This window comes from Moschus berezovskii, chromosome 25, assembly GCF_049115385.1.
Source record: "Moschus berezovskii isolate FMDL1 chromosome 25, NW_MosBer_1.0, whole genome shotgun sequence".
NCBI lineage: Eukaryota > Metazoa > Chordata > Mammalia > Artiodactyla > Moschidae > Moschus > Moschus berezovskii.
This window is the reverse complement of record NC_142484.1, coordinates 39,273,845-39,294,259: the sequence shown is the minus strand read 5'-3', so window position 1 is coordinate 39,294,259 and position 20,415 is coordinate 39,273,845. Positions and strand designations below refer to the sequence as shown.

The 20,415-nt window shown below is 40.5% G+C and overlaps 2 protein-coding genes across 10 annotated transcripts; one reads left to right on the top strand and one right to left on the bottom strand.

The window, feature by feature from the left end:
• The first annotated feature begins 365 nt into the window (after positions 1 to 365).
• CREBZF (CREB/ATF bZIP transcription factor) lies at positions 366 to 11,172 on the top strand. 4 transcript variants are annotated; one of them, XM_088832407.1, is made up of 4 exons: positions 366 to 1,700; positions 1,915 to 1,992; positions 3,067 to 3,135; positions 4,874 to 11,172. In XM_088832407.1, exons 1-2 carry the CDS (start codon positions 622 to 624, stop codon positions 1,928 to 1,930), a joined length of 1,095 nt encoding a protein of 364 aa, XP_088688533.1. In that variant the 5' UTR covers positions 366 to 621; the 3' UTR covers positions 1,931 to 1,992; positions 3,067 to 3,135; positions 4,874 to 11,172. The 4 variants fall into 4 exon arrangements, with proteins under 4 accessions (XP_088688533.1, XP_088688532.1, XP_055272104.2 ...); XM_088832406.1 differs by having other exon boundaries at positions 3,067 to 11,172; XM_055416129.2 differs by having other exon boundaries at positions 1,915 to 11,172.
• Positions 9,880 to 19,731, bottom strand: TMEM126A (transmembrane protein 126A). Of its 6 annotated transcripts, XM_055416134.2 has the most exons (6): positions 19,038 to 19,170; positions 18,109 to 18,243; positions 16,367 to 16,465; positions 11,842 to 12,035; positions 10,685 to 10,799; positions 9,880 to 10,115 (listed from the first exon to the last, which is right to left on the bottom strand). In XM_055416134.2, exons 3-6 carry the CDS (start codon positions 16,456 to 16,458, stop codon positions 9,923 to 9,925), a joined length of 594 nt encoding a protein of 197 aa, XP_055272109.1. In that variant the 5' UTR covers positions 16,459 to 16,465; positions 18,109 to 18,243; positions 19,038 to 19,170; the 3' UTR covers positions 9,880 to 9,922. The 6 variants fall into 6 exon arrangements, with proteins under 6 accessions (XP_055272109.1, XP_055272106.1, XP_055272111.1 ...); XM_055416131.2 differs by lacking the exons at positions 18,109 to 18,243; positions 19,038 to 19,170 and adding an exon at positions 19,514 to 19,731; XM_055416136.2 differs by lacking the exon at positions 18,109 to 18,243 and having other exon boundaries at positions 19,042 to 19,182.
• Between the last annotated feature and the right edge of the window lie 684 nt (positions 19,732 to 20,415).

Genomic DNA, 20,415 nt, shown 5'->3' with positions numbered 1-20,415 from the left:
CCTCTTTTTTCTTCTAGTACTATTTAAGTGTTTGAATGAAACCATCTTGTACTATAGCGTAAGGGCAATTTCAAAAAGGATTTGATCAGCAATCTTAAATCCCAGGATAACTGTGATTATTCATAAATGTGGTATCGATCAGTTCTGAGCGAGAGTTGCTTCACTGCAGGTGGAAGCTAGAATACATGGGATAGAGAAGCGAGGGCCGAGAGGGTAGACCACCGTTTCAATAAATCCCTGGTTTGTTGTTATTTTTGCCGCTGTTACTATGACATCACTGGAGATCTGGAATTACGCCCAGTCTACCGAACTCTCGCGATACTAGAGCCCAGTGGAGCGCGAAATGCGGTGGGAGGGGCTGGAGCGAGATCGACTGACTTCCGGCCAGGCCGTTGTCTGGGTGGCGCGGTCAAGTCATCGTTGGCCTCGCTGCTTCCATCTCCCTTCCCTGCCCCCCGCCCCGGCGCGGGGGGTCGACCAGCCAAGCGGGGGCGGGAGGCGACGCGGACCTTCCCCTTTCTTTCGTTCTGGCCTGCTCCCCGGCTGCCCGCTCTGGGTTCCTGGGACCCGCGAGGCCCGGTCTGAGGGCCTGGGGCCTACGTGGGCCCGCCGCCGGGCCTCATGAGGCATAGCCTGACTAAACTGCTGGCGGCCTCGGGCAGCGACTCCCCGACGCGTAGTGAGAGCCCGGCGCCCGTCGCGACCTGCTCGCTGCCCCCGGACCGGACCGGGGCGGCGAAGGACGAGGGGACGGCGGCGGCCGGATCGCCCGGCCGCAGACAGCCGCGCGGCGACGAGGGCGAGTCGGAGGCCGGGAGGGGGGGCCGCGGCGGCGTGGCCGCGCGCGCGCCCTCGCCTGAGGAGATGGAGGAGGAGGCGATGGCCAGCGTCCCCGGGGAGGAGACGGAGGACATGGACTTTCTTTCCGGCCTGGAACTGGCGGACCTGCTGGACCCCCGGCAGCCGGACTGGCACCTGGAGCCCGGGCTCAGCTCGCCGGGGCCCCTCTCCTCGTCCGGCGGAGGCTCGGACAGCGGTGGCCTGTGGAGAGGCGACGACGACGACGAGGCCGCGGCTGCCGAGATGCAGCGCTTTTCGGACCTGCTGCAGAGGCTGTTAAACGGCATCGGAGCTTGCAGCAGCGGCACTGACAGTGGCGGCGGCGAAAAGAGGCGGAGAAAGTCCCCGGGAGGCGGCGGCGGCGTCGGCGGCGGCGGCGGCAGCGGCGGCGGCAACGACAGCAACCAGGCGGCGACAAAGAGTCCCCGGAAGGCGGCGGCGGCGGCTGCCCGCCTCAACCGGCTGAAGAAGAAGGAATACGTGATGGGGCTGGAGAGCCGAGTGCGGGGGCTGGCCGCCGAGAACCAGGAGCTGCGGGCCGAGAACCGGGAGCTGGGCAAGCGCGTGCAGGCACTGCAGGAGGAGAGTCGCTACCTTCGGGCCGTCTTAGCCAACGAGACCGGACTGGCTCGCCTGCTGAGCCGGCTGAGCGGCGTGGGACTGCGGCTGACCACCTCGCTCTTCAGGGACTCGCCCGCCGGGGACCACGACTACGCTCTGCCCGTGGGGAAGCAGCAGCCGGACCCGCTGGAAGACCAGGACGACTCGGCCGGAGGAGTGTGTCTGCATGTGGACAAGGATAAGGTGTCGGTGGAGTTCTGCTCGGCGTGCGCCCGGAAGGCGTCGTCTTCTCTTAAAATGTAGGGTCAAGTAATCCGCTCTTTATCCGCGTTTATCCCCTTTCAACTCCCTTACATCATGTAAAACACCTTAGTGGGACATCGTCACTGGACACATTTCAGAGGAGGAAAAAAAAAAGTAATATTGAATCTTTAAGTGTTTAGCTAAAAGCATGAATGTGACACTGTAACCAACTCCTAATGATAACATGTGACTATTAAATCTCTCTGACAGTTTCTTTTTTAGGTGATTTCCTTCCTGCCAGGCTCCGTTGTAGGGGTTACAGAACAGTCGTTCCCGCCTCACCACCTGGTAAGGACCCATCTCTTCACGTAACGCTCATGCTCTGCTGCTTAGTCTAATGGGCAACATCTCAATTTTGCGTGTGTGTGATTTTTTTTTGTTTGTTTGTTTTCTTTTTCGGAAGTTGGGAGGGGAATCTAATTTGGGCCCTGTCCACCCTGGAAACAGACTTGTGCTGGTCAATAATGTACTCAAGATGCTTCTTCTGGTTGAAATAGCTGTTAATGTGTCCCCTTGTTCAGACTTGCGTGTACCTAGCTCTTCTGTCCCCAGTGTGGACATGGCCTTGGATGACATCGGTTCCAACTGTACACTGAAAGCTGCTAATAGAGATACAGTTTGGAGACAGTGACACAGGTGAAGTTGAATGGAACTTCCGAGTTGTACAAGGTGCAAATTGGAATTCCAATTTTAGAGCAACTTTTCAGAGGTTGACAATAAGTACTTGGGGCATGCACAAATGTGATAGTTACTTTGCTGGAGATGACAGATCTCTTAAATATAAGAATGTCTTTTAGTTTAATAGATCTAGACACACAGTCTATTCAGATTAATAGATTTTTATATCTCAACATTAGAGAAGTTGGAAATTAACATGCATACCAGACTCTTGTGTTAGTTACTTGAAGGAGGAATAAGAATGGTTAATGAAATGTTTCTTTGAGGACCAGCACAGTGATTACCTTATCACTGAGTATGAATAAATTGTTGAACACCTTTATTTTTGTTGTATTAAATTTTTAGGTTAAATTTATGTATGATTAGATATTGAAGGTTATGAAATGTGAATGAAAACGTGTAAAGTGAGGCTTCACAAAGAATCTTACTCTCCATATTTCAAAGGTATTTGTCCTATTTAAAAATGAGTTTTAAAATTTAGTGATTCTGGCTACTTAATGACACGATTGACACTTTTCCAAAGTTGGGACATAGTCCTCCTTTGAGGTACTGTGTCGTCCATTTGTATATAGATTGAGTCATGATGTCCTTCAATGTAAGGGACATGAAGAAATTCTTTGTGAAACATCACTGTTTGATAAAGTATATACGTATTTAGCATCCTTGTTTTTCTTTGTGCTAAAGTGGATACAGCTGTTGGGGCAGAAGAGACGGGACCAGCTGCTGGCCACATTTCCTGCTTTATTTTAAAAGGTAGTATAAGAAATGAGGAAAAAGAGGTAATATCAGGGCTTCTGCTTTTATTTTAAAATGTTCATAATTAAAAAGTATTTTCCAGCAGTCCAAAGATGTAAGTTATCTTACACGTAAAATGTTTTATTTTGTTGTTATTTGGTTATGAAAATGGAATCTTGTTCTTGCACAACTGTAAATGTTTTGTTGCTAGATAATACACTCTGAGACCTAACTTGGTCTCTGGTTTCCAGTGCATTACAGCATATTTTGTAAGATCATCTACTGCACTTGAGCATGAATATGGATAGTAGCCAAACTCACAACCTGGAGTGATGAACCTGCTTATACCTAAGTGCAGGAGCAAGCCCCTCACAATGCAGCTGCATGGATTTTTAGTGCCTACTGAATAATATATAATATATATAAACCAAAAGTAGTTGGAAAAATTATTTGAAATGACTAATTTGTGCTATCTTTATGGAATATGTTAAATGTAGCTTTTTGAAACAGAAGCCTTGAATTGAAATTTAATTAATACTTGAACATTTTGTATATATATATATATATCTTTGTATATAATTTTGTGCAGTACCAATGACAAAAATACGGTGTCATAATAAAATCAGGTTTGTTGATCTTTCAGTTATGGGCTCAAAGAATTTATTCATCTCTAATATGACATTGGAAAACAATGGATGAAAATAGGAAAAATGATTGTTGTTAATGCTGTGGGTCTTAGGTTCTGGAAGCAGTAAGTGCGTTTTTCTAAAAATTATACCATTCCTTTGGAATATTTTCTTCCTAACGTCAATGATTTTCCTGCATTATTTGAAGTTTGGGGGCTGGGGAGAAACAGTCAAAGCTTTCTGAATTGGGATGCTTTGAAATTCCAAGTATAGATTTTTAGAATGTCATTTTATAAATGGCAGTTTTTGGAAATACTTGATTAAGAACTTTTGAAAATGGAGATTAGTATCAACTATTTTAAAAGCTGCTTTGTTAGGTTCCTTATGTTTTAACTGTCTTTCTTAGTTTCCATTTCATTCTCTTTTTTTCTAATTTTGGTGACTTATAGTGGTTTTGTCATTTTTTGCATCAACGTCATAGTCTTGTTTTTACATGGTATTGCATGTATTTAAGACCTATCTAACAGGGACTTTAAATAAATTTGGTCATATTTATGTGTAAACACATATTCCTGTAAATGTTTGGGTTTCTGAATTAAAACAGATCTGTTTATTTCAGTATGTAGTAAACAATATCTTAAAGTGTCCTATTCACTACTTGTTAATTAAAAAAGTTATGATTAATATGAAACTGTTGTCTTACTATTTTTAGAAAATTGTGTTCTGAATGATTAGTAGCTGGATAAAGGAGATTTCTGGAATATGGATTGTTTAGAAATTTTCAGGTTTGGCTCTATTTACTATAGTGGATAAAAGCAGTTTAGTATTTGGGGAGTCTTTTTTTCTTTTCCTAATTGTGCCTCTATGGCAAAATGATACAGAAAGAACTAAAGATGTACCTTTTAATAGTTGTCTTCGGATTGTGACAGGAATTCATACATTAATTGAACTAACACATCATATTGACTTAATGTTTCTGCACTTCCTTGAGAAAACCTAACTAAAGAGTCCACGTTTGTTAAAATGTGGTCACACCTCTGATATAATCCAACAAAAAGTGTTCAAAATATTTTAAATATTTGTTCATTTTATAATCACTAAATTAATCTCTCTCTCTTCTCTTTAAACAGCTTAGCAGTGTCTGCAAAAACGAATCTTTTCCTACAACCTGTTAACTGACTGGACTGATGGTAACAAAGTAATTGTGGGAGCCATGTCGGTCAAAAATTTGGCATCTGCTGAAAAAAATGAATGCCATTTTCAAGTTCCCAAATTACTTCTATACTGATTTCACTTTCCAGATTTCACTTTCCAGAAATGGAGATATGAAAAGATTGTCTGGAATCCTTGAAAGACTTAATAAGAATACATGAGACTAAGTTAATTTTGGAACAAAATTATACATTTTTTTGTCTTTCATGGGAGTGATACTCAGTTCTTTGCATACCTTTAAAAAATTGTAACCATTGGAGAAGAGATTGATAGTATTTCATCAAGGAATATTAGATTCTTTTCATAATCAAGAGCACATTTTATGGAATTACATTTAGTGCAGTAGAATTACATAAACAGGCCATCAGTGATCACAAGGCCGTATCATGAGTTTGTATTTATGTCCTGGAACATGAGAGCTAATCTGAAGTATTGAAGGACCTTGCTGAGTAGAATATAAAAGTTAATGTAAAGTCTTTAACTATAAAGAATAGTCTTTTTAAATAGATGCATTGATTTGTCTGTATATCTTTGAAAAATTGATTATGATTAAATGTGTGGTTAGTTAATTGCAATTCAGGGTAATTCCAAGATGTGTGGATTCTGAGGTTTTGGCTTCTTGAGCTTCCTCTGAGGACATATTAAAATTATTTTGAGGTTTCTAATGAATGGTATACTAGTTTCTACTGTTTTGTATTAAAATTTCTCTAGTATGAAAGGCTTTTTAGCATTCTGGGTGATGGGAGTGGTTTTTTTTTTTTGAACAGAATATGGTTGTTTTACTTTTTGAAACATTTTTCCAGGTCATTACAAGTGTGAAAAAACACTCAAAACTCTGAATGTTTTATTTCATTTTTGTTGGATTATGTTAATACTTTCTTTTACTTGGTCTAGACTGGGTCATTTTATCTTACTCATTTTGGAGGTGTGCAGATGGTAGAAGTGGGAGGGAGTAGGAGATAGGCTCTTATTTCTTCTCTCTCCAAAATGATTGGTCGTCATAATTATTCAGTTTGATTATTGTATGGTGATACACAAGACTAATTAAATTCACTCAGTTTCAAGTTTATTCAGAGTTTGATGCCAGGCAGCAAAGAGCGTTCTCAGTTACACTTGTGATTGATGGATGCTCCTACATTTTGAACAGTACAACTGGTTGTGTTGTAACCAAAATCAGGTAGGCATCAACACTGGTGACCATAAGTGCTGCTTTGATAGAATAGAGTGGATAATTCACTGATAATGAGTGAATGTTTTAAAATACGTAATTATCTAGTTCCGCATTTGGGAGGTATACTTTTTCACTAGGCTAGTCACAAGTTTTAAGCTAAGTAATCTGATGACTATTTAAAGTTGAATAGGTTGTAAAATATTTTCAGGTGTTTGGTTTCCCCCTCGGCTATCAACACAAAGGTTTTGAGACCTTCCCAAACGGTTATGTTTTTATATTTTACTGTGCTGTTTTTTATTGAGAAACTAGGTGGTTACCATCTAAGTCAGGAATCAAAAAGGGGATGTCCTCTGTTAGATACTTGTAAAGTGTTTGCCTAGCTAGCACAGTATTTTGTACATATTTGAACTTGAACACCTCAATAATCTGCCTGTTACTCCCTGTTGTCTTACAATAACAGACTGAACTCAGAGCTCTAACCTAGACAGCAAGCGGTTATTTACATTGTTTTAAAGTGCAGAAAAATGAAACGAGATACTTTAAATTTTATTCCAAAAGTAAATTACTTTATCATTAGCGACAAATCATGTAAGGAAAACTATGTATTTTTTAAAAAGGTTAATAGAAAGCTTTTCATTGCTTTGGTTCCTGTATAATAGTGTTTTTATTCTTTTATACCTTTCTCCAGTTTGTACATTCAAAATTGCTTAGCCATTTCCCTCACTTTTTAAAAAGCAGATCACAATGCTTTATTAAAATTTTTCTAGTAATTTTTTTATATATATATATATTTTGCTGTGCTGCAGCCTTGTGGGGTCTTAGATCCTCAACCAGAACCAGGGATCCAAACTCAGGACCTCAGCAGTGAAAGCATGGAGTCTTAACCACAGGACTGCCTGAGAATTCCCAGTTTTTTGTAGTTTTGTTGACCCAAAATTTGTTGAAAATCTTTTGCTCAGTTTTCAGGTAATCTGATTTAAAAGTCTAGCCTCTTGGTGTATTGAACATTTGTGTAGCTGTTAATATATACAGATTTGAATTTTATTGGTGGCTGAGCATCCTTTAGAATGTGCCATTAAGTTCTATATCTCTCCTTTATAGTTCCTGGATCCTTTTGGCATCTAATGTACCACAGTCTGGGGTTTACAAATTAATACCTGAAGTATAGTATAACATGAGCCTTCTTTTTTAAATCCAAATACACAGAACAAAGAAAGGTTTAAATAGGTTTTTTTTTTTAAATTGTGACAACTGATGAAATAAATTATTTTCCTGAGACAGTGTTCTTTAGGTCTTAGCTAAAAATGACTGTTTCTTTAATGCAGATCATAGAACATTCTTGCTAATTTGCCCCTGACCAAAAATTTTGGTAAGTTTGTAGCAACAGGCTTAAAGTAACAGGTTCTTCGGCCTATGTTGCCTGTTTATCCTAATTGAGAAGATGATTTAAGAAAAATGGGGTAGAGGACAGGTGTAACAAAGAAAATCATTTCTGGTTGCAGAAACCATTGTAAATTGTATGTTTACAGATGGTGGTATGCTAGAGAGTAAGTATTGCGGGAATGTTTAAGGAAACAACTTGTACTAAATTATCAATATAGTTTTATCAGTGGGTTTTGAACTATCCAAGTTCTTTATACCTTGCTGTTTTTAAGAAGTCTGATTCAGTAATTTGGGTTTCTTATTTTTGAAGTCAGGAATTTTATTGGGGTTTCCTATTGTGATGAGTAGAACCGTGCTTTCAATAAAAGTGAGAATGCATATAAAATATATAACTTTGGGTCAGAGCTTTAAGATATTTTAGCTTATAAAATAAAGGGTTTGTCTTGTTTTTAGCCTTATATATGTATTTTTTTTCCTAGTTGTAAAAATAAAGCATATTCATTACAGAAAACTGGGACTAGGCAGAAAGGAATCAAAATGAAAAATCAGCCATAATTCTGTAACCCAGAGAATATCCATAGTAAAATATATTCTTTTGCCTCATAATTGGGATCATTTCTTATCAAGTGTAGTTTGATAGGGAATTTTTTTTAACATAATTTGTTTTTATTAGGTTTTTGACTTGGTTTTTATTTAGCCCTGCTACATAGCTTTCTGGTCCCTGGATTAATAAACCTGCACCTTCAGCAGTCAAAGCACTGGTGTTTGTGCATGCTGAGTCACTTTAGTCACGTTCAACTCTGTGACCCCATGGACTATAGCCCCCCAGGCTCCTCTGTCCATGGGATTCTCCAGGCAGGAATAATGGAGTGGGTTGCGGTGTCCTTCTTCAGGGGATCTTCCTGATCCAGGGATTGAACCTGCAGCTCTTGCATTGCAGGTGGAGTCTTTACTGCTGAGTCACCAGGGAAGCTCCCCTAATTACTGGACTGCCAGGGAATTCCCTTGTATTTTATAAATTGAATTTTAAATCTTTGGCTGTACTGCCGTCTTTTCTTTACGGGATGCTGAAAGTCTGTCCCACTCAAAGCTGCTTTTTTTAGGTGACAGGCTCAATGTTTTTATATAATTTTAAATAGCCTAAGACTAACAGATGTATCACTGTATTTGAAAAGGAATAGTTAAGATGCTTGTGAATAATATTCTAGGGCGACACAGTATGTGGTATGACTGGCTTGTTTCATAAGCAAATGTTGATGTAGATCTTCATTGTCCAATGCTGAGGATATTAGCTAGGTATGGCTAAACAAAATAAAAAATTCAGTTACTCAGGTGCACTAGTCACATTTCGGGTGCTCAGTAGCCACATAGGGCTAGTGCTAACATGTTATCAGTCACATACAGTATAAAGATATTTCCTCAAAACACTTTTGTTGGTCAGTGGTGATCTGTCATTGATTAGTCGCTGTCATGTCCGACTGTTGCAATCCCACGGGCTATTGCCTGCCATGGTACTCTGTCCATGGAATTTCCCAGGCAGTAGTAGAGTGGCTTGTCATTTCCTCCTCCAGGGGATCTTCCTGACCCAGGTATCAAACCCACATCTCCTGCATTGGCAGGTGGATTCTTTACTGCTGGGCCACCAGGGAAGCTCAATGCTGATTTAGATGCTGTCAAATAAAATGGTTTCAAGAACTGAGATGAAAAGTTTTAGGAAGGAAAAACAACTGATCATTTCAAAAATTTAAATAATCTATCTTAGGAAGTCAGGAATAGACTGATACTTCAGAAAACAAAACCAGAAATAATAGGAAGAACATGGCTATTCTTTCAGGGCTTGATGTCAGGTGCTTTAACACTGAACTACCAGGAAAAGCCTATCATTTAGGACAGCTTGAGCTAAGCCTGAATAATCATCTGGCAAGAATACTGGAATTGATCACTGTGAGGAATGAGTTTTTGTTGTTTTTAGCTGACCAGGGTTTGAAGTGTGGCATCTTAACCAGTAGACTGCTAGAGAAGTTCCAGGAATGTTTTTAAATATGTTCTAAGAGTCCATGAATAATCCCTATGGAAAAAAGTAAGAAAATGAGTAATGTTTCTGTAGTGTGTTGATACCTCTCCACCCCCTATCCCCCATTTTCATTCCTGTTTGGATTCTTCATGAGGTTTTTAATGAAAACTGCTGTGTGGTTTTTTCCTGTGTTACAAACCAAAGTGCTTAACATAAAGGAGTAGAGCAAGTGAAAGTGGGAGAAAGTATTGGGAAAACGAGGACGTTAGGTTCTTACCTAAGTGGACAGTGTTGAATACTGTAGACAGAATTGTACCTTATATACAAGTCTCTGTTTATTCATAATTAGATGTAGGTTATTTTTATAGTTTTATTTTTGTGTACAGATTTGCTTAACAATCACTCAATTTCTAGGCCAGGTTCTGGTAACTGAAGAGCCTTTATAAGGAGTTTATATTGTCTAGACCCGAGGTATGCAGCAAATCCAGTCTGGAGCAAAATGGGAAATAACATCTTTCTAAAGACAGGCTTAGAAATCCTAATCCAGTAATTTAAGATGTTTCCTTTCTCCGGTAGCAGGGCTGAATTATACCTGTAAGAAAACATTGAGACAGTTCACTAGAAAAGATAGTTGTATTAATTGATAAGTTTATGTACAACATATATTAATTCCAGAAGTCTTAAAACTAGTTTAGGGTAAAGATTAAGGTAATAGCATTCTCTTCAATGTCTGTTAGTCCTAAAAACGCCTTTTGTTTTCTTTTGTCCTTTTTTTAATCCCCATCTTACCTCTGGAAGCTCATCGGTTGTTTGGTACAAGAGTTCATCAGAGAATAACTGAGTTATTTTGGCTTATAGCTGCACATTTTCTGATGGAATTTTCTTTTAGAAGAAGTACACAAATTTTTAACAACATTATGCATATAATGTAGCTTTCACACTAGCCACAGTAGTACTGTTTGCAGCTTTATGTTTCAAACCTGAACCTCACATCTAAGAGGTTAGTGTGATAAATTTCCAGAAATGTTTTCAAATTCTTGAAAAGTATTCTTTGATTACTTGGAAAAAACAAGTCTCATTAATGCTTTCAAATCAAACAGGTAACATTCCCTAAAAAATAGTGTACTTAAGTTTTTCAATAATTATGGAAAATAATCCTACCTAGCTGCTAGGCCACCATTCACAGGGATAGCCAAGAAAACAGGGTACAGGCCACCGAAAACAAGACCAACCAGTCCACCTCGTATTATGGTGCAGGTTTCACAATGCAGATCACCTAGGAAACAAATTAGTTCTGCAAATGGATATTCAAGCAAACACTTAAACTCAAGGTCTCCTGATACGTATCACAGATAGGCAGTTTTCAAGCAATAATACAGCAGATGCATTTCTACAAGGCGTGTTAAAAGGTATACACATGGATAATTAAAATGAGTAACTGATAAAACCATTTTAGGGAAAATTCCCTAATTTGTTTTCTATTTGAAAAAAATAGTTTGCACTTGTATCAGCAAACCTGGGCTAGTATTTCTGTCTTTAAGAAACTTTTTTAAACCCATGGGAAATCTGTTTTAACAATTTAATTCATCTTACATTTTTACATTATATAGTCTGGTTTTATTTTTATAAAATTATTCATTTTCAAATTAGTACATGGTGTCAGAAAGTTAACTTATGTTTTCACTCATTCTGTTCACTTCATTGTTTCCCTACATATCAAAATGCTTCCACATTCTTTCCACAATGATTTTGGGGATTCAAACAAAATACTCATCCAATTTAAACAAATTTGAAGTAGCACTTAAGAGAATTTAAATGGACTGCCTCCTTCCCTACTACCACCTGTGATAATTTTTTTCTTTTTGAAATCATAAATCCTTTCATGACTTAGCTGTACTTGGAGTACTCAGCAAATATTGTGAACTGTCCAAAGGAAAATCAAATCTCCATGTATTTGATAACTACTGTACATACACACATTTGGTGCTTTTTGATTTACTACATAGTCTTGTTCCCACAAACTTTTTTTTCCCTTTAAGAAACTCCTATAACATTAAGGCAGTCAACATTTTTAAAAAAGTTTCCAAGTATTTCTTACTAAGCACTATGGGAAAGATAAGTTAGATAAAGAAAGGAAAGTATTTAGCATTACTGTGTATGTATCTAACTTACAGAGGCTAGAAGGTTTAGTGTTACCCACCCAAGTCTGACAGATGTATGCCATGACTACCTTAAATCATAGCTACTTTAAGGACTTGACATAAGGTGGAAACTGTATAGCAAAGTGAACTTCCTGGTGATAGTGAAATAGAACTTACCTGTATTCAAAGGTAAACTTACAAAACCTTTGTAAGATACATTTGCTGTCAAAAATGGGATCACTGCCATTGGTAAGCCAGCAGCTATACGAGCCTGTGTCACATGTAAGATGCGTCGAAAAAGACTATTTGCTATTAGGCCACAGAGAGCAGCATTAATTCCAACATATGTTGATCCACTTTCAAGCAGATTCCTGAATGGGTGAGAAAAAACAGTTACTTTTTGCTCTATTGTGTATGTAAGTTCTCCAAGAACAATTCTGGCATATGTTACAGAACTTAATCAGGATTTTAGGATCGTATTTATATCTTACAGCTCTGTAAAACAAACCTAAAATCATTGTTTTACATAGAGATTTTTATTCTAAAAGGTTCTGAATTTGGCCAACACATTAAGGATGCAGTGGTACAATTTGTTTTGTGATTTTGTAAAGGGTATTGGTATGGAAATTCCCCCTGCCCCGGGACCCCTATATAGCAGGGAAGAGCTTCTGAAGAGTCTCACTTAGATGCGCCTCTAGGCTCCTACAATGCCCAGTACTTACTTCTGTAGCACAACACATAAATTGGTACTGTCTTACCATAGATTTACATGTCAGCCTTCCCAACTACCCTGTAAACAACTAGAAGACTGGCTACAAAGATACAAGGATCTTGGTTTCAACAGCAACTGACACACACAAGGCATTGAGTAAGGTGGAATTGATGTTTCCTATTAATCTTCCTTGAAGCATTCAGAGTCAGGGTTAGGGGGGTGGAACAGTACTAACATTTAAGGGATCCTCTATGCTAGGCACTTCACAAGAACTCATTGAAATAAAAATGATGTTTTGGGATAGTAAATGGTAAAACTGGTTTTTAAGCATGGTATGTATAAGTTTTAAAGTGCACATTCTATCCATTCTTTAGTTTCAGGGGAAATAATAACCCTAAAACTGCTGAATATTGAAATACTCCCAATTCAGACTCTTTGGAGAGTTTTAACTACCGTTTTAACTTTTACCACCTGCCTGGCCACCTGTAACAGGCATTTCAGTCTCTCAATTTTCTTATTACTCTTAATTAGCCAGACTAACCATACAATACCCTCTCTAACTACTATTGTTAACACTCAAGACAGCTTTTCTAGGAATTCCTAATTGAGCTTTCTCCATTGTATAAGACATTACTTCTCTTACTGGTCACTTTGTAATCATAATGGTACTTGGCATTTAGTCACTGAGCACCTTACTGCATACAGCACACTTGGCTATGAAGGTACGAAAATTAGCTACCTTCAGTGTTTTCATGGTTTATTACTGGAGACTGAAAGATACATAAACTTGAAACCTAACGGCAGTGTACTTAAACAGTAATGGCAGTACCAAGGAGGCAGTTTGGAAACGTAGGGTGCACAAGACAACGTTTGTGATGAGGGCCTGGAGAACTGCCGAGCAGCAACAACAGAAAACAGGGACAGGAAAAGACGTGTGTGTGACAACATTTGTGATGAGGGCCTGGAGAACCACTGAGCAGCAACAACAGAAAATGGACAGGAAAAGACCTGTGTGTGACAACACTTGTGATGAGGGCCTGGAGAACTGCTGAGCAGCAACAACAGAAAACAGGGACAGGAAAAGACCTGTGTGTGACATTTGTGATGAGGGCCTGGAGAACCGCTGAGCAGCAACAACAGAAAACAGGGACAGGAAAAGACCTGTGTGTGTTTTTGTGGGAGCTAAGGGAGTGGGAAACTTAAGCATTTCCTCTAAAGTAGTTATTTTCATCATAATACTGTGAAATACATATCTTCATTTTTAGTCATGGGAACAAATACTAAGGTAAGTAACTTGCCCATATATATATTATATACATTATAATATGTTGATACGTTAATGTTGCTGCTGTTGCTGCTAAGTCGCTTCAGTCGTGTCTGACTCTGTACGACCCCATAGACGGCAGCCCACCAGGCTCCCCTGTTCCTGGGATTTTCCAGGCAAGAACACGAGTGGGTTGCCATTTCCTTCTCCAATGCATGACAGTGAAAGTGAAGTTGCTCACTTGTGTCCCACTCTTAGTGACCCCATGGACTGCAGCCTACCAGGCTCCTCCGCCCGTGGGATTTTCCAGGCAAGAGTACTGGAATGGGTTGCCATTGCCTTGTCTCTATTAATGTTAAATATTAAAAATTACATAAATAAGTCCCTAAATATATCAAGGAGTGTAACGAATATGAATAGCAAAGTTTGCTGTCTCCCAACCAGATTTTAATTTCCTGTGGCTTAAAGTCACATTGTTTAGTTAGTAATTCAATAGAAAATTGTTATCTAGCAGTTCCATAGCTGGTCACTGTTCTCAAAAAGTGCCTATAAAAATTAGAAACGTGAACTCAGGATTTTTTTTGGAAAGATAAAAAATAACTAGATACATGAACAAATGAAATATAAGATCAGAAATAACAAGTGGCAATGAAATTTGTTACATGAAATTATTTCGTAAATTAGAAAGTAAAGTTTTTGATATTCAAGCTTAATACACTTAAGAACTTTTCAAATAACAAACCCATGCCTGGGAAATCCCATGGACAGAGGAGCCTGGGGGGCTACAGTCTGGGATTGGAAAGAGCTGGACATGACTTACCGACTAAACAACAACTGATAAGAAATAAGGACTCAAACAGAACTAGGATACATTAGGTAACAAGGGAAAGATATGGAGGTGCTGCCATCTGCCCTGCTTAGGTGCCAGGGACTGAAAACAGTTTACTTCTAAAGCTTGTTCTGCAGTTCCAGCTCACTTCCCCATTGCTTATTCTAATTTGGTTAAAGTCCCAATAGCACATCCTACTTCCTTCTCTTCAAGGCTGTCACATCTACCCTTCTTTGTGGCTTTCCCTTCCTTACTGGTCTTTACAGTAAGATATGTACATGGGTACATATCTTTTATTTGCTTAAAAAGGTTTTCTGTTTACCTCTGGAAAACAGTAACAGTGTATGTGTGTGTGGTAGGGGGGAGGAGAGTTGGACATACAGCTTAAAAAATCTCACCAAGTTCTTATTACTGCCCTTGGGTTTATAGGTTCTCCCTTGTTTAGCTGGTGTCAGCAAGATTGGAATTTGTGCAAGATAGTAAGATTGTACTTCCAAAATGTATTTCAAATCCATCCTTTTTTTCACTTCAAACTGCCACCACCACCCACTGGGATTACTATGCCAGTTTTCCTACTGGTGGTCTTACTTCCTTTTCTCTTCTAAAATCTGTTTTCCAGAAAACAACTGGAATGTTCTTTGGAAATGTCAGCTGGGTCATTCCCTGCTCAAAACTCTGTGTCTTCAACCTTATGTCCACTTCCCTTATACTTTAGTAACATTGGTTCCTCAAATATGACAGACTCTTTGCTATCCTGCTGCCTATGCATATGCCATTCCTTCTCTGATTTTCAGTTTAAATGGGATGTTAGAGTGGCTGCCGCCGAAGGAGATCTAAGAACATTTTGTAGGGACTGCAATTCATTTAGTGTTGTCTTCAAAGATCAGCATGTTTTCTATATAAATTAATAATACCTTAACAGCCATGAAATTAAAAGACACTTACTCCTTGGAAGGAAAGTTATGACCAACCTAGATAGTATATTAAAAAGCAGAGACATTACTCTGCCAACCAAGGTCCGTCTAGTCAAGGCTATGATTTTTCCCGTGGTCATGTATGGATGTGAGAGTTGGACTGTAAAGAAAGCTGATCGCTGAAGAACTGATGCTTTTGAACTGTGGTGCTGGAGAAGACTCTTGAGAGTCCCTTGGACTGCAAGGAGATCCATCCAGTCCATTCTAAAGGAGATCAATCCTGGGTATTCATTGGAAAGACTGATGCTAAAGCTGAAACTGCAATACTTTGGCCACCTCATGCGAAGAGTTGACTCATTGGAAAAGACCCTGATGCTGGGAGGGATTGGGGGTGGGAGGAGATGGGGACAACAGAGAATGAGATGGCTGGATGGCATCACTGACTTGATGGACATGAGTTTGAGTGAACTCCAGGAGTTGGTGATGGACAGGGAGGCCTGGCGTGCTGTGATTCATGGGGTCGCAAAGAGTCGGACACAACTGACTGACTGAACTGAACTGAATGATCATTTAGCCATGATCCCATTTCTCTGAAATTTCTTGTCTAGCTATGTGTGTTACATGGCACTCTCAGACTGGTAAGTGTAGTAATGAATTGAGTGTGGTAAGAGTGGTAATGAATTGAGAAAGAAGACAGTTTTAAAATATAAAATTTTGTTATTTAAATTAGTCCATAAATACATACATTTGTCTCTAAGCCAAATGGAAAAACTGAGAATTATTAGATGTCCAAAGAAACGAATTTTAGCCTTGACTTCAAGTAAAATGGCTAATCTCTTTGGGCCTTGTCTTTCTCATCAATGCAAGAAAAATCTCAGTTTCTTTCTGATAGTGTATGTTATTCACAGTCAAACTACACTGAGATGAATCAATGATGAAAATCCACCTGATACAATTTTTTTAAGTATAAGAAAGGATCTTACCTGTCTGCTTCTGGGAGTTGGTTAATTTTTCTGGCTATGATATCAATTAAGTTCTCCTTGATGATAGTACCATCTGGTTCATGATTTTCCATCTTGAGCCTTAAATTAAAATGTCATTTTTCAATAATGTGTATCTATAGAAAACCAGCAAAAGGGCTTATAAATGCCTTCTGAAGACCATAAATATTTAGTTTAAAAAAATCAGTCATAGTTAATTTCATAATCATCAATTTGATTATGAAACTGATTAGCATAAACACCTCTGCCTCCAAACCCCCACAATTCTATGTGAAACAGAAACCAGAACATGGACGACAACACAGGAAACTTTCACAAAACACAGAACATTTTTGTGACCCTTAAAAATATTGTAAATCTGCAAAAAGCACTAACCATAAAATACATAAAGTTAATTTTAAACTAGTTTTAACCAGTTAAAATGAACTCATTCATCGATACCATAAAGATAAGCCAGTGGTAGAGAAAATGTTTGCAATATAACTGACAAAGGAGTCATTGTTGGTACTCAGAATATGTAAAGTACTAAAAATCAATAAGAAAAAGGCAACCAACTCAATAGAAAAATTGACAAAAGGTGTTAGCAGGCACTTCTCTTTGCAACGCTATGGCCTGTAGCCCGCCAGGCTCTTCTGTCCAAGGGATTCTCCAGGCAAGAATACTGGAGTGGGTTGCTATTTCCTCCTCCCAGGGATCTTCCTGACCCAGGGGTTGACCCTGTGTCTCCCTTGGTACCTGCTGCCCAGGTGGATTCTTTACTGCTGAGCCACCAGGGAATCCTGAATTTGAAACTAACAAAGAGGAAAGCCATACAGCCAATAAATATGAAAATATGTTTAACCACTATAATCAGTGAAACAAATTAAATTTCAATTACTGGTAAGAATGTGGGGTAAGGGAAACTCATATGCTGCAGGAAGCATAAACTGTATCCAATTTGGGTACAACCGGGCTTCCCTGGGGCTTCCCTTGTGGCTTAGCTGGTGAAGAATCTGCCTGTAATGCGGGAGACCTGAGTTGGGTAGCTGGGTTGGGAAGAGCCTGTGGAGAAGGGAAAGGCTACCTACTCCAATATTCTGGCCTGAAGAATTCCATGGACAGAGGAGCCAGGCAGGCTACAGTCCATGGGGTTGCAAACAGTTGGACACGACTGAGCGACTTTCACTTTCATTACAATCACTTTCGAAAAGAATTTGTTATTTAGTAGGTAGAAGACACTAGCAATTTCACCTCTACTCTAGAGCAGAGGTCAGCAAACTTCTATAAAGGGCCAGGTAATTTATTTGAGGCTTTGTGGGTCACATAATGGTCTTTGTTGCATACTTAGAAAAACAAAACAATAAAAAAAAATTAAAAATATAAAACTCATTCTGGCTGGCAGCAAAGAAACAAATGATAACCTTCCTCTGGTCCACAGGCAGGTAGTCTGTTGACTTAGGCACTAGTTGGAAGTGAGTAAGAGAGTAAGGGAATGGGTAAATGATGAATTTTAGCCTGAAGATTTAGCTCATTGTATTTCAGGGCAGCAGAGTTAAGTAAAAGTTCAGAAAGAATGTACTACATCATTAAGTAATTTTCTAGGTTCACTATTCATTTGCTAGAAGATTATAACACTAACAAATTTTACTGGGTAACCATTAGCTGCCTTGGGAAATGTTGAGTACACTGAATTTCATATCCTTCAAGTTAGGGCTTCGCTCATGGCTCAGTGGTAAAGAACCCACCTGCTAAGGCAGGAGATGTGGGTTTGATCCCTAGGTGGAGAAGATCCCCTGGAGGAGGAAGTGGCAACCCACTCCAATATTCTTGGCTGGGAATCCCATGAACAGAGGAGCCTGGCAGGCTACACAATGTAGCAACTAAACAACAAAGTTCAAGTTATCCTAAGTACAGTGCAGGCTTGGAAATTTATGTCTAGGTTTCCTGGACTCAAACTTTGTGAGGGCCTTGGTTACAATAGCATGATAGGATCTCTGACCTACAGGAACGCTGAATAATTTTATGTTGGCGGGGTGGTGGAAAGAGATATAAAAACAATCAAATTCAGTATATACAAGATGTACAGTGTATACGTCTGAACTGTTTCCCCAAGAAGTCCCGCCTAATGCTATCACTAGTTTTCTATTCTATGCTCTGCATACTGCTGAGGTTCCTGCTGTGAGCTAGCCATTTCTAAAGTGTGGCTATTAAGTCACCCTTAATTTGGTCCGCAGTAGGTCACTGTATGTATCCTGGTTGTTAATAATATATCCACACCTAAGACAATGAATGCCACGTTTAAATATTACAAACATTTCGAAAGCCTTTTGCATTAGTTATCTAAGATAGTTCCCGAGACAATGAGGAAAGTGGGGCCAATGAAAATTAAATTAGGCCAAGGTCACCCGGTAAATTGGCAGTAAACCTGGGACTAAGTTCAAGCACGGGTTTCCAACCTCTTCCCCTCCGCCGCCCCCGCCGCAGAGGCTTAATGTAAGATCTTTTCTTCTAGGGTGGAAAGTGTAGCGACGGTCGGGCCGATGGGCCCGACTCCCCTCCTCTCGTTGTGACTCAGGCCTGGGATCTCATTAAAACACTGCGGCAGAACAGCGCGTCCGCCGCGGCGCCCCTCTCAGCCCCGCCGGCGCCCCCTTCCCGCGCGCCGGTGCCTCACGCGCTCTCTGTGCAGCCGCGGCCTCCGCGGGGCTCCTCCCGCCGCGCGAGCGCTCACGCCACGCTCCGCTCCAGCCGCCCGGGCGCGGCCATCTTGGGCGCCGCGTGACCGGCCCGAGGCGGGCGCCGGGTCGCGGCCGGCGGCGGATTGGGTTTCCGGGGCCGAGGCTGCGCTCGGCCTTCCCGCCAGTGGGCGGCGCCGCGCCTCGGAGGTCGGAGGTTTGGGTAACGCGGAGGGCGCGGGTTACAACCTGTCTCCGCTTCTCAGGGCGCGGACTGCGGAAACTGTGAGGTTTCAGGGTGAAAACTGAGTGGCCTGAAACCCGTCCCATTCGGCGAAAACTCTTACCTTGGGTGCGTTACTTAAAATTTCCTGGCCAGTAGTTTAACGTCGCGTACTGACACGAGGGGCAGATGAAACTGCACAGCCCTCGGCGTACGAGATAGGCCGTCGGTTAAAACGAAGTCTGAAATTACCTGAGATTTCGTTGCGCCATCGATTTTCCGTTCTCCCTTGGATCTTGAGCTCCTGGTGCGGTTCGGTTGATCATGCCACCATAACCTGGGCGCCTGAAGAGCAGCAGGAGCTTGTTTTCTCTGTGTTGCTTATGAAAGGAGGATTAGGCGAATGAGGCGAAAGAAAAACTAGAGAGCAAAGGAGTCTTGTGGCTCCATCAGTCAGGACACTTGAGGTCGAAGGTCTTGAACCACACCTCTGAAGACCTCCGTTTCCTGTCTCCTCGCAACTTGTTTCCTCACTTACCAAGCAGGAGGGGGCTCTCTCCTCTGTTAAAAAGCAGGAGGGGAAACAGTCTCATTGGTTATTTTGTAAAGCTGTGAGGATCCTGTTACAGCTCTTGCCGAAGTTGTTGGGAAAATAATTGAGCTTTTTCTAAGGAGAAAGTGGTATTCAAGATAAGCGGGGGAATTTCATAGGAGACCTGAGCAGAAGACCTCTCCCCACCCCCTTCGCTGAGAGGGCTTTATCTACTGTCAAACTGTCGCTTGTCAGTGAACCAGAAAATAAAAACAGGCCCTCATATATGGAGGTGGAAAGTGGGTGTGCATCCCAGCTGTAAAGTTTCCGAGGTAAATGAGAAAGTTTGGGAAAACCAGGTTGTGTGTGTGTGCGCGCGCGCGTGCGAGCGCGTTTTCCCCCTAACACTCTATACTCTTATTCCAATGTCATTTTCAATGGTTTGAAACTAATTTGAAGTTAGTAAGTGTGCGTGCTGTACAATACCTGAAGCAAGCCATTCTAGAGTAATAAAAGCAGTTTTGTACGTTGAGATTTTATTTAAAAACTGTTCTTTCAAGACAGGATGAAATGTCAAATTCATCAGATTTATTGTCTTAAATTGTTCATAGTTTTTCTTTTA